This window comes from Neltuma alba, unplaced genomic scaffold (assembly GCF_004799145.2).
Source record: "Neltuma alba isolate B1F8T4 unplaced genomic scaffold, ASM479914v2 tig00002863_pilon, whole genome shotgun sequence".
In the NCBI taxonomy this organism is placed as follows: Eukaryota; Viridiplantae; Streptophyta; class Magnoliopsida; order Fabales; family Fabaceae; genus Neltuma; species Neltuma alba.
The window spans coordinates 1,036,949-1,051,075 of record NW_021633048.1 but is presented as its reverse complement, the minus strand read 5'-3'; the positions used below and the strand labels follow the sequence as shown (position 1 = coordinate 1,051,075).

Sequence of the window (14,127 nt, the reverse complement as noted above, 5' to 3'; positions counted from 1 at the left end):
GCCTAAATTAAAAAAAAAACCAATTTCAAAATTCTTTTTCTAGAATTTTTTCGTCTGTAATTTTGGGTTGAAGACTATTTTATCCATGACCAGGGTAGGGTTTCTAGATTTTTTTTAATCTGTTTTTTTTAACTAGTACAGAACAAAATGAGGAGAAAGAAAACAAAAGCAAACAACACAAAGTTAAAGAAAAAGTTAGACAACTAAAAAAGATTACCCGATACCATCACATGCCCTCACAGTTTCAGTGGAGAGATCAGTAGGAGCTATCGAGGTGCAGTTTCTCGACTTGGTCTTGTCACTAGTAATGAGAGTATCCAGAAGAGGTGATGGTGTTTCAACTCACCCCAGAGGACATACCTTCCTACGAATCGAGATTGCTAGAAAATTAGTAGCAACATTCCCCTCTCGTAAGGAGAATGAAAAACAAATACCAGATTGAGAAGCTATTATTTCCAAAATATCCTTAAACAGATGCTAACTTGCCCACATACATCTAGAGTAAGAAGAACAAGTAAAGCAATCAATTAAATCTATATTATCATACTCAATGATGACCTATTGGAGATTTAATTCCTCACTTAGCATGATAGTTTTTTGGACTGTCAACAACTAATAATAAAAGTAGAATGCGCGCTTACAATCTCATCAAAAGACTAAACAAATTCTCCCTTATGATCACGATTGATGAGGCCAATCGCATCTGACCCATCCTTAACCTTGAAAGTCCCATCACAATTAATTTTGAAGCATCCATTATGGGAAGTAGTGCACCCTATCCATCAGAAATGGTCTTTATCATCCTTAGGGTTAGTAAGGTTTAAGGCAGACCAAAACTCCATGGCTTCTTTGCAAACTTTCAATAAAACTCCACGATAATCTGGAAATTTGGCGTTGAAGACTCTATCATTCCATTTTTCCCACATTCCCCACAATAACCACAAAATAAAAGCAATGTCAAACTCTTAAAAATCTTTCTGTTGACAGAAAATATTGAAAATTCAAAAATCAAAAGATATAAAATAAGATCTTAAATGTTAGAAAACGAGTAATATTTCAATAGTTACAAAACTAACACTAATGGTTAAAAATTAGCATGTATCATTAACAGTTCTATCTCATAAGAGCGACAAGGTTCCCTTTTTAACACTTCTGAGTGAGGCGATATTAAGTGAGAAACTCTACGTATCTATTCCCTTAACCTTATACTCCCTCTGTTCCTTATTATAACAGACAAATAAACGAAGTACGTTGATAAAAAAACAGTTAAAATTAGTTAAAAACAATTAATGTATAAAAAGTATAATTTTTTTTCAAAAATACCCTTATTAATAAGGAGAGAGAGCATGAGAAAGAACAATTAAATTATTAAAAAAAAGAGAAGTGAGAGGGAGAGAGAGTGTGAGTTGGAGATAATAAATATGGGTAAAATAGGAAATCAATACAAAAAAGTAGAGACAACTTTTAAGTGTCTCTTATATATAAGAACATGCTATAAGCATCAAATGTTTCTTATAATAATGAACGGTGGGATAAATTTTAAACGGGAGAAATATGCCAATAAGTGACAAACATGTGATTGCCACGTAGCGCGGAGAGAGACAGAGAGCGCGAAGAGCAAGAGAAGGAAAACAAGCATCAGTTAATGACGGTTAGGGGCCGGCTGGGAAGTTAGTTAATTAACCTAACCATGGTTACTGTCTCGGGTTAGGCCCCAAGTACACGTTAACATTTCACATCTCCCTCTTCCTCTCCTCCCCTGCCTTCTCTTCTCTTGTGCTATATAACCAATCCCTCCCTCCCCTTTCTCTCTCGCTCTTTCCTTCCCTTCCCTGCTTCATCCTTCATCTTTTTCTCAAAAACAGAGGAAAATACACAGAGAGAGAGAGAGAGAGAGCAGAAGCAATAATGGTGGAGGTTTCTCTGAATATGCCATTCATCCTTTTCGTTCTGACTGTGGCGCTGCTTTTATCTAGCGCCAAGCCATTGAATGGAAATGATAATGCTAAAGGCCGTCTTGTACAGTCAAGGTAACAATCAACCAGCAACGAGAAATCACAGCTTTCTTCTGTGTTTCATGAGCTTCAGAGAACTTTGATTCATTTCGAATCTTAAGACACTTTAGCGCTTTGTTTGTTGACGCATTACAATGTGATCGGTCGATGAGTTTGTGACTTGTTTGTTCTTGCCTGGAACAGGAATGTAGAAACAGAGGAGTTGCAGAGTTTGAAGAATTCATCAATGGCGGACAGGTTAGTGCAATTAATCACCGTGTCGTTGGACTTTTAAGCTTCCCGTTTGAATTCTCAATGACGGCAATGACCGTTCACGTGGAATTGGATGCCAATTGCCAAATAACCGTTTTGTTGAGATATACTATATTCGAGATATGAATCCGTAGTGTATCTCAGAAAAGGAACAATCTGAGCCCTTCAGATCGGATCTCACCTGTTAATCAGTTCATTTCAGTCTTGATGCTTTTCTACTCGCTGGGTCGCAGCTCATGACAATGGCTTTACTCTTTGGTCTTTACCACCTGCAAATTTGTTAACCAGTCAATAGAGCACAGAGCGGTGTCGTTGCTACATCTGTTTCTTGATACAATATTCTTGTAATTTTTCAGGCTAGATGATGCTCTAAATGAACACGCAGTGGACGACCCGGAGGAGATAGCTTCCATGGTTGATATGTAATCTCTCTCTACTGAAATCTTCTCTCTCTCTCTCTCTCTATCTGTGAAGACTGGGCTTTTTCACTTAAATTACTTTAAACACCCATGAAATTATTACTAACTCTCTCGTTATTATTTTTATAATTACACAAATTCCTTTTCTTTTTTTATCTTTTTTTTATTCGTTCCCTTGTGCTATTACTAGGGTCATGTGCTTGGTAGATTAGTTTATACGTGTTTTGGGCTCAGAAAACATGCCGTTTTCGTCCTTATTCGTCAATATTGCCTTTAAGAAACCAGCGTCCAACATGTCAAGTGTTTAAATCAAAGCCAGAAAAATTCTGTTTTCTTTTTCATCCAATTCCTTTGATAAGAAGCCACATGCTTGGCTGGACTGATAAAAAAAATTACCATCGACCGTTTAAAGCAGAATCATTAAACGATGAAGATTAATTACCTAGGAAGAACACCAGTTCCCCACTCACACAGGTAAAATTATTAGAGTTTATAATCCGGGACCCACTTAATGAAACTCCACATATATTAAATATACGAAAGTAAATGCAATATGGGATCCCTTGGGCCTCTGTTTCTTGCTCATTTAATATGGAAATATAAATATGTTTTTTTAATGAAAATATAAATATGGCTTTAATTAATTAATAAATTAAACGTTCACATTGTGAAGTTGCCCTTCAAAGCTCCAAGGAAGCACCATGTTGTTTGCAGAACGAGATCTATTGAAAGTTAGAACCTTTATATTTTATATGCCAGCTTTAACCACATGCTTATGTCCCGAGATCCGACCCTGTCGCTCATAATATTAATTTCTTGTCTTTTTCTTCCCCTTATCTCAATATCATCTCCAAGTACAGATGCCTTTTTCAATACCAAAAGCGCTGTTCGAGTGACTTTAAGTCAACCTATCTTGCCTACTTATATATCAGTTCATTTTTTTATGTTCTTAGAATTATCAATCGCTCAATCACACTATTATTGATATTTTATCTCTTAGTTCAATAAATTACTTAATTTTTAAACATAGTTACATTTGACTTGAAATCTTTTGCTGTCAATTGATGGCCTTTAAAAAAAAAAAAAAAAGAAATCGTTTGTTGTCATTAAATACCAGCTTTAGGCTTCTGCTTTTATTTCTTGGCCCGAATATCCTATTCATATGTGCAATCTCAGTATTCCAGATTCGTTGATCCAGCAGACACTCTCACTCCTTACATTTCTAGTGCCATTAATTGCTTCACTAATTATATTTTCATTGATAGACGGTCGGTGAAATCACTGTATTTTTTCTTACCAACTTTTTTGTGTAAATTTGGCTCTGATTCTATGGTTGCTGTGATTTTCTGCAATTCTGTTGGTATTTGGCCGATTCACCGAGAATTCAATGGCCTAATGTTGGGTTCTCTAAGATACTCATGCAAATGCAACACCCTTATATCTAACTCGATCATCCATTCCACATCATTTTCCCAACACTGGCTGAATCAGTAAAAAAGAAAAACTCAAAAAGATCTCTTGTTTGTTAATTGACTGCCTTCATGATTTCTCCACCCAAATGACCAAATACAATGGCCAGTTCAGACTGTAAGGAATTTATGAAGTTCGCGCATCTTCCAACAAGGTGGGGTAACCCAAAGGAATGGGCTTTCCCTCTCCAGCCTGTCCCTATAAGCCTACACTCCAAACTGCAGAAGAGATCTGGTTTCTCCATCATTCTTTCCACAGAGTGACACACAGTTGTATGTATTTTAGCTTATAGCTGATCCAGCATCTTCTATCTCAGAGAACCTTATCAAATGACTCAAGTTAATTATTTGGCCATCACCACCGACACCCTCAAGTAGTAAGCAGAAATTAGTTGTTCCTCCTCCACCTTTGGCATTTATTTATTGCCAGAGAAATTTCAGGTCAGATATTCAACCCCCCAGTTTCCGTATCGACCGTATCATTCTATCCGTATGCATTATTGCAGACCCACATGACCCCCTGGACTTTCCTTTTGGTGGGGCATTGTAATTAAATAGTGTCACATGCTTCCCTTCTGACTTCCCGTGAATTATTCATTTATTTTTTCTCGGATCGTTCTGACATATCTTCAAACATATTAGTAGATCAATGCAAATACTTTAAATAACAAATAAGATATTATAATTCTAGCATTAATTTCACTTATGTCGGTGACTTTGAATTTAACAGGAGCATACGCAATCATACTGAGAGAAGGAATCTGGGTTTCTTCTCATGTGTGACCGGAAATCCAATTGATGACTGCTGGCGCTGTGACAAACTTTGGCACAGACGGCGAAAGCGTTTGGCCAATTGTGGAATTGGTTTTGGACGTAATGCCATTGGTGGCCGTGATGGAAGGTTCTACATTGTGACTGATCCAAGGGATGATGACCCTGTCAACCCAAGGCCAGGCACCCTGCGCTACGCTGTTATTCAAGACAGACCCTTGTGGATTGTGTTCAAGAGGGACATGGTCATCACTTTAAAGCAAGAGCTTATCATGAACAGTTTCAAGACCATAGATGGTCGTGGAGTGAATGTGCACATTGCCTATGGGGCGTGCATTACTATACAATTCGTCACTAATATCATCATCCATGGTTTACATATCCATGACTGCAAACGCACTGGTAATGCACTGGTTCGTAGCTCACCAACTCATTATGGTTGGAGAAGTATGGCTGATGGAGATGGGATTTCCATCTTTGCTTCAAGCCACATTTGGATTGACCATAACTCACTGTCTAAGTGCGCTGATGGCCTTATTGATGCAATTATGGGCTCCACTGCTATTACCATTTCCAACAATTACTTCACCCACCACAATGAGGTGATTGATTTTCCTCTAATCCTCTTATTTCTAGGATTAAGAGCCCGTTTGAAACAGCTTATAAAGATTAAAGAGCTTATATGTAGTTTTTTAATAATGATTTATAGAATACGAGGCAAGTATGTGAGAAGATTTTTGTCTCGATTTTGCATGAAACATGCTTACAGAGGATTTCTTAAGTCCTCCCAAATAGGCCCTAAGATTATATATACTTATAGCTTTTCAATTATGCAGGTTATGCTACTGGGCCACAGTGATTCATATGTAAGGGATAAGCAGATGCAAGTAACCATTGCCTACAATCATTTTGGGGAAGGTCTTATCCAGAGAATGCCGAGGTAACATTCCTTTTAAGAAAACTCGATTAGTAGCAGTCTTCTGGAGCTTGTAGGCAGATGATATGTAAGATGGACCACAAGCCTTGTTACTAGAGGATTACCAATAAACTTTAATGACTGTTTTAGTATCTAGGCCTATTCTTTCCCCAGGGTCTCCACTCTGTTCGGTGATCAGTCATATGGTAATGTGGATAACTGTAATATTAATAGCAATGGTGTTGTCTTTTAGTTTTCCAAATGCCTATTCCCTAATACAAGTACATTTTAATATTAAGCTACTGTTGCGACAAGAGATGACAGAATTGATGTGAAAATAATCTAATTGCTTTGCTAAAACTTATACCAATAATGGAGGCGAACTTTTCCGGTTATACAGGTGCAGACACGGGTATTTCCATGTGGTAAACAATGACTATACCCACTGGGAAATGTATGCAATTGGTGGAAGTGCTGATCCCACGATTAACAGCCAGGGCAACCGATACCTCGCCCCTCGAAACCGTTTTGCGAAGCAGGTAAAATCTTGAACCGTGAATTTTACTGGCAGAGACATGGCAGTTTATATATAGACTATAGAGGAGTAATATATGATACTTGGTATGTGGCCAGGTGACGAAGAGAGTAGGCACAGACGCTAGGATATGGAAGCACTGGAATTGGAGGTCAATGGGAGACCTTATGTTAAATGGAGCCTATTTCACTTCATCAGGAGCGGGTGCTTCTGCAAGCTATGCCAGAGCCTCCAGTTTAGGGGCCAAGTCATCTTCTATGGTTGGTGTTATTACTTCTGGAGCTGGTGTTCTTACCTGCCGCAGGGGCTTCACCTGTTAAAACCACAAAACTCCATCAAAAGAAGGATCAATGAAATGGAGAAAGGAAGAAAATAAGTAGTTTTCATTCTTTCTCCTACGTGAAAATTGCATTATTATAGATATGTAGAGTGAGAGGCCGTACTTGAGGTCACATCCCCTGTTTGTCCTTCCCATTAAGGTGTTGGGAGAAACCGTGTAAATGTAAATTTTACATGTCCCAGTTGTTGTCAAATTGATAACAATGCTTTTATTGAAGAAGCCATTAGTTTCCCCAACTTTCTGGATATTCTTTCTGCTTCTTCATTTCCAAGGGAAGCAGATTCTACAGAACTCGTCTCTTTGATTATTATTGTATGACCTTCTTTGGGGAAAAAAAAAACTCTTGGTTTGTTTCAAATGAAATGAACCAAGGGAGTAGAGGAGAGACGTACTACTATAATGGTTAGCTGTGTATTTTCTTCAAATCCAAGTTTAATTTTCCTGCCCCCCGCCTTGTAATTTTAAGTTATTTTTTATTTTAGAATACATTTGATATTTATATTAGCTCTATAGATAGTTTTAAATAAATGTTTAATTACATCCTGAAAGTATTTTGAACATTTAATTACATCCTTTTAGCTTTTAACATGGCTAGTCAACATTGAATATGATTGATTACATGCATGCATTATTTTGTAGAGGTGTCACAAGAATTATTATATATAGACATTTTTAATTAGTCCAGAGTATGAAGAATAAATTGTCTTATTTGTAATTTTTGAATAATACATATTGATATTGATTAAATTGAAAAATGTCACTATTAAACAAAAAAAAAAAAAGCCATAATGACCGACTATATCAATATCAATATATATAATAAAATTTATACCAAATTGCATTATCTATAAATTAAAATGCAACTTGTCTTAAGTATCCTACAAGACACAAGACCAGTCTAGCTTGATTCCTTACCTCCTTATGCCAAGTTAAAATGACTCAGATTATGGTACGGAGATCAGGACGCACATGAGCACCTCTTTAACATGTGATCATTCAGGTAGATACATCAAGTCCTTTCGTACTTTCATTTTAAGATATTATATTCTTGTAAGACTAGAAATAAGTAATACAGTAATTCGAAGTTTGATAAATAACTAACTACTCTAAGATTTAAAAATTCAACCCAACAATATATGATAATAGCATTCACTGTTTACAGAGTACTAAAATGAGTTTGTCAATATGATTATGCTCATCACGACACTCACTAATGAGATTAGATCATCTATTTCTATAAATACATTCTCCAAATGTTCAGTTAAAGAAAAATCATAGACTAAAATTGCTTTAAAATAAGATGCATACGAGTTTAAATGCTTTCCAATTCCTTCCAACCATTTCTCATCCATTTCAGGGAGAGATAGACATGAAATTTATGGACACTATCACTCAAAAGAGTCACATATCTACTATTTAAACAGATCACAAATACTCTGACTGTCTATCTCTTTCCAAAATCTAGTGAAAAAATGAAGAGAAAGAAGAAGAAAAAATCCAAATCCGAAACAGTCACAGCACAGAATAAACGGACGTAACCTAATTGGCATACTGGAATGTAAAATTCACATTCAAAAAGGGGTGCCGCTGCCACTTCTTGTTTCTGTAGGGCTATATAAAGCAGACCTATTTCTAGGCCTATTCTCCTCCAACTGTCTCACAACCTCCTCCATGCTTGGTCTCACTGAAGCCACTGGGGCACAACATCCCATTGCTACCTTCAGTGCTTGCACCAACCCATCTTCCATTGGACTCCTTATCCCTTTCAGAAGCTCCACATCAAACACTTCCATTGTGGTCTCCTCCAACACTGCCACTTTCACCATGGAAGGCAGATCCACAACCTCCCCACTCCTCCCGTTCTTACCTGGTTTCTTCCCTATCAATATCTCCAACAGTAATATCCCAAATGCATAAACATCGGTCCTCGAGTTACATTTCTTCATCCTTTGAAGCTCTGGAGCCTTGCAGCCATCTGTTTTCGCAAGTGCCACCATTTCATCAGCTACAGCAGGAATCATTAGCTTGTCCAGCCCAAACTCAGTGAGCCGGGCAACGAAGAACTCATCAACTAGCACATTCTTGGATCGTACATTTCCATGAGTGATTGGAACATCAAGTCCTGTATGAAGATATGCTAGTCCCCTGGCTATTCCCAATGCAATCTTGTGTCGCCTGGCCCAGTTTAGCACTGGCTTTCCAGCTTTAGTTTCTGTTGTAGGATGGCAAAATTATAGCACTATGGTCAATGCCAAGATATTTAACTTCAACCATTTGCAATTTATAGTCCTTCTTTTTTAAAAAGAAAAAAGAAAATTCTAAGAAAATGAAACACAATACATCAAGCTGTTCAGTGAACACAAAAAAAGTGACTCTACTAATAGATAGGATAATGGTCAACGATGAATCCGGTCCCCCATTTCCAGAAGGATAAAGGCTAACCCTTTTTTGGCTTCTTTCTAATGGAATTATAACTTTTGCTACATAAACTATCAAAAAACTACATTCAGAATGATTGTTTAGCAAAAGTGAGATAAACAGAAATGGTGGTCAAGCAAACATTGTCATTGGAAAATACAATAAAGCAACACCTACACAACCCACGCTATGGGCTTATTGGGATCACACTAACAGGACAACGTTAACAACGTCATGACACTAGACCAGTGTCCCCTCATTGAATAGCCAATCATCTTCCTCTCATGAATAAAATTATAGGAAGTATTTAATCCAACTGAAAGTAGTGCAAGTAATTAACCCACATGGTCTCCGTGGACAGCATTTTTGCCATCTTTGGGCATTTACGTTTCTCCTAAGGCTGAAGAAATAATCTCTCCACATTTCAATTTTAATTTTGAGATGGTCCCAAGTCTTACATGAATGCTTTGAATTGTAGAAATCTTCGATCAAATTAGACACTGGACAACAAAACCAGGGCACTCCAAGCAAAAAATGAAAGTGATTTGCAATAGAAGATACCATGTAAGCATATGCATCTAAGGAAAGTAAAAGTACTCAAGAGAAACTAATAGCATGTAACTTCACATTGAACATACCATGTAAGAGATCATGAAGAGTTCTGAGAGGAAGATAGTCATAAATAAGAAGCTTTTCTCCTCTCTTCCCCTGATAGAAGGCTCTCAAAGGAATCAAATTCTCATGACGAATCCTTCCCAATTGCTTAATAACAGGCAAGCACGAAGCCCTGTCCCTGCAGCTACCTTCTCTCAACAACCTCAAAGCAATGGTTCCTCCATCAGCAAGCTTTGCCTTATAAACAGTCCCATAACATGTCTTCTCCATAACTTGTCCCGTCGCATTCAACACGTCATCTAATGACAAATTCTCACCACCTTGGAACAACATAAGCTTGCCTTCACCAACGCCTATAGCACCATTACTAGCACCATTTTCTTCATCATCATCTTCATCTTCCTCCAATTCATCTTCACTATCTCCCTTACCCTTCCTCCTTCTATTTTGCATATACCCAATAAGCAAAGAAACTAAAACCACAGCTCCAGTCATGAGAGTGATAACTATTCCAGCAACTGCACCAGAGCTCAATCTAGGAGTTCCACTACAAGCTCTCAAAGGTACCCCACACAAGCCAGGGTTATTTCCTTCAAAAACCTCCACACCAAATTTGGATGATTCACCGAAAGTAGGTAAAACCCCACTAAAATTGTTGTGAGAAAGATTCAGTTTCTCTAGCCTATTTAGCCCAGCTAAGCTCTGAGGGATTGAACCCGTAAACATGTTATTTCCCAAGTCAAGCTGCTTCAGCCCACCAAAATGTGTAATGAATTCAGGAAAAACCCCAGAGAAGTTGTTGTTCCCCAAATCAAGAAATTGTATATTCTTGCAAGAAGATTCGGGCAATGCCGGTTCAGGAAGAGACCCGGAAAACATGTTGCCATGGAGTCTAAGAGAAACGAGTTTATCACACAAATTCCAGATCGATGGTGGCAAAGCTCCACTCAACATATTGTCATCCAAAACGACATCGTTGAGTGAGGAACTATACCCAAGCTCAATAGGAACTGTCCCTCTCAACGAATTGATGTTGAGGTAGAGACTCTGAAGCATAGGAAACTCTGCAAGCTCCCTAGGAAGCGAACCAGAGAGATTTGCAGAAGGAAGCTGAAGAGAGAGTAAATGTAAAGAGGGGTCTCTGAAAAGCGAAAGATTAGTCCATTGGGGTAAAGACAAGTCATTGCATGACAGGGGAGAGCCATTTGCGAATATCCATTTGAGTCCCCTCCATTGGCAAAGCGGTATAGAGGAATTCCATGAAGACAAAACGAGGTTATCGGCGTTACCTTGAAGGGTAGCTCTGATTTTACCCAAGAGAAGCTCGACATCCGAAGAAGATGAAGATGAAGAAGGCGGCAAAGAGACTGCAAAGGCACTAGATTTGTCGTTGTAGTGGCTGCAGAATAAGAATGTAAACATGAAAATGTAGAGAGAGAAAAGCTTCGTCACCGCCATGAATGAGGTGAAGAAGCAGAGGGGAAAGGTGGAAGTGGGGAGCGAGTCTCACAAAGGAGGAAAGACGCTCTCTTTTTCGGGAAAGTTGACAGAGTGTTGACTATTAGTAAGCCCGATGTCTAGTATTTCAACGGCTCCGATTCGATTAACACACGTAAGATCGTATGGTTGAGATTCATTCACCGTTAGTGAAAACTTTTGGAATTTTGATATTTTTGATTGCTAGGCTTTTCGTTTTTTAATGTAAGAATAACATATGAAAACACTTTTGCAAGAAAATTTAATTACTCCATTCTATCTTAAATATAAAATCCTAACAATTACTACATTCGGTTTTAATTATAAGACCTTATTTATAGTTCACAAATAAAATCTTATAATTAAGACTGAAGGTAGTACTTCAAAAAATTTTTTTTAAAAAGTACATAACTTGAACATGTACTGGTTTTTATAATATTATTATTTAATTATAAATTCATATAAAAGATAAAACAAATAACTAAATGTGATTAGAGAATTTGATATAATAGATATAAGAAAAATTTCATATAAAAAATATCATTATCATTTAATGATTAAAATTAATATAGAAAATAAATGAGAATGTGACCTTAAATTTGGAACTAAATTAAAACAAAGAAGCATAGAATATCTCCCATCGTATTTGATTTAGGTTGGGCTGAATTAAGTGCAATTAAAAAAAAATTGAACGTGATTATTTTATTTATATAATGTAACTAAGAACTGAGTTTAAGAATGTTCCACCTCTTATCACCCAATTTAACTATATTATAGTCATCTGTTATATGTAATGATTAAGTGGCACGCTTAGGTTGCAAATTGTGTCCATTAAACTAATGTATTATTTTTAAAAATTATTAAATTAAGTAGTCTCAAAAAATTCATAAATGACTTTTTTTAAAATTATTTTGAAGAGTCCAATTATATATTTTAAATACATATAATACTTTTTAATTTTGAAGACAAAAATATCATTTTAATATTAAATTATATTTCATGATTTTTGAATGTAAGTTTGTAAATATACAATAAATATTATAAAAATAAAATCTAGCTGTTTGATAAATCAATTTTGAAAGAAGTATGTACTATGTAGCTGAGTTTTTTTTTAATAAAGCTAAAGTTTTTGACAAACCAAGCACAGGAAAAATTGATCAACTCTTTAAAAGTTTAAACTTCTCTACTTTAACCAAACAACAATAATAAGAATATGTATTCGTACATACTTTTAGTGTAAAAAATTATTATTTTTAAATCAAATTGTTCCCACCATTTAAAAATTCTAACATTAAATCATCATCTCTTGATTACAAAGTAATACCCTCTCCAATATTAAATATAGTGCTTCTTCTTTAACTGAATCTCATGGATAAAAAGTTGGTTGGACATAGTTAACAAGACTCATATTTTCAAAAATCATACCTTTTTTGAACATACTCTTTGACTCATATTTTCAAAAATCATACCTTTTTTGAACATACTCTTACTTTTTATTGGAATAAGTAGAATTATGTGTAGGTTCTATTTTTCATGTTCTTTTACATAACTTGAATATGAGTATAGTTGGGAATGGATCATAGAAGTATTGCATTATATTCTATAAAAGTTTCTATATTTAGGTCCAAGGAAAAACGTGGGAAAAGGTATGAGGAGCAGAGGGAGTAACATAAATGAAAGAAAATAATTAATATAATTGAAATCTCTGGAAATGATTACTACAGTACTACCTACGATCCTTTATATAAAACTTTATTTGATTTTTATTTTGGTTCTAAATATAAGACCCTAATCCACTTTGTCTCTAATGTTTATACATTTTTTTCTAAGGTAATTATTTTAATAATGATATGTCTAACTAATATACTTGACTAGTAAAAATGTTTTAGGAAAGATAAAACTTATTTGTTACAAATAACTAACTTAACTTATTTCCTTAATCTCCTCAAATTAGTTAACTAGTTCTTATAATTAAGACCGGAGGTAGTATTTGAAACTAAAGCATTCTTCTAAAATATGGCTAATGCATTAAAAATAAAGAGTGTGTAATTATTGCAAGTCCAATTCTGGTTTTTAAGTCAGCATCAAAAGAGGGGTTTAGAAACGAAGTTCACCGTCATAGATGAGCAATGACTTTAGTGAATTAATTAATAGCTGTAATTTTTTAAAAATAAAAAAATCAAGTGGGGAAAAAAAGTAAAAGAAGAAGAAGAGAAGATATAACAATAAAATTTTAAAAAAAATGAAGAAATAAGGAAACAAGGAGACATTGTCGTTTGAATATTCAATAATTTTGTTGTGCTGCTTTTTGAAGGTTTGCATTATTATTTTGTGTGTCTGTGCACGCTTCCCTTTCATTTTGGGTTCCTTCTTTTATTACTTTGCGCTCTCTAAGGAACTATGTTTAATTATTTGCTCACAAAATTACATCGCCACACCCCACAAGTTCCACATATTTATATATATTACTACTATGCCTAAAAAAACGAACTTAATTGTCAATGATAACCCTGCATACTTTCAACTGAAAAAATCTATTACCAATAAAAATCTACTCTTTCAGTCATTAATATAAGACCTATCTAACTAATTTAATTAGATTAAGAAAGTTAGGTAAGTTAGTTAAATATAAAAAATATGACATGTTTGTAGTTGATTATGGTTGATGAAGTATTTATAAAGATAATTTAGAAAAAAATTAATAAATATGAAAAATAGGCCTTATATTTAGAACTAAAATCAACTTAATAATTAAATTTTATATTAAGAATCGGAAGAGCATTTGTTTTCATATGAAATAAAAATGCTTTTGTTTTATTTTTATATTTTTTATTTTTATGAAAAGGTTAAGATTAGTGGTGTGGTGCATCAGAGAAAAAAGGGGGCCACATGCTTGGAGGA

General features: G+C 35.4%; 2 protein-coding genes across 2 annotated transcripts; one reads left to right on the top strand and one right to left on the bottom strand.

The window, feature by feature from the left end:
* Window positions 1-1,850: 1,850 nt before the first annotated feature.
* LOC114739518 (probable pectate lyase 8) lies at window positions 1,851-7,092 on the top strand. Its single transcript, XM_028927580.1, has 7 exons — window positions 1,851-2,030; window positions 2,199-2,252; window positions 2,624-2,689; window positions 4,886-5,528; window positions 5,763-5,866; window positions 6,243-6,381; window positions 6,476-7,092. The coding sequence occupies exons 1-7, from the start codon at window positions 1,909-1,911 to the stop codon at window positions 6,695-6,697; spliced, it is 1,350 nt and encodes a 449-aa protein (XP_028783413.1). The 5' UTR covers window positions 1,851-1,908; the 3' UTR covers window positions 6,698-7,092.
* A 903-nt stretch (window positions 7,093-7,995) lies between these two features.
* Window positions 7,996-11,253, bottom strand: LOC114739519 (putative kinase-like protein TMKL1). Its single transcript, XM_028927581.1, has 2 exons — window positions 9,774-11,253; window positions 7,996-8,929 (listed from the first exon to the last, which is right to left on the bottom strand). The coding sequence occupies exons 1-2, from the start codon at window positions 11,206-11,208 to the stop codon at window positions 8,289-8,291; spliced, it is 2,076 nt and encodes a 691-aa protein (XP_028783414.1). The 5' UTR covers window positions 11,209-11,253; the 3' UTR covers window positions 7,996-8,288.
* Between the last annotated feature and the right edge of the window lie 2,874 nt (window positions 11,254-14,127).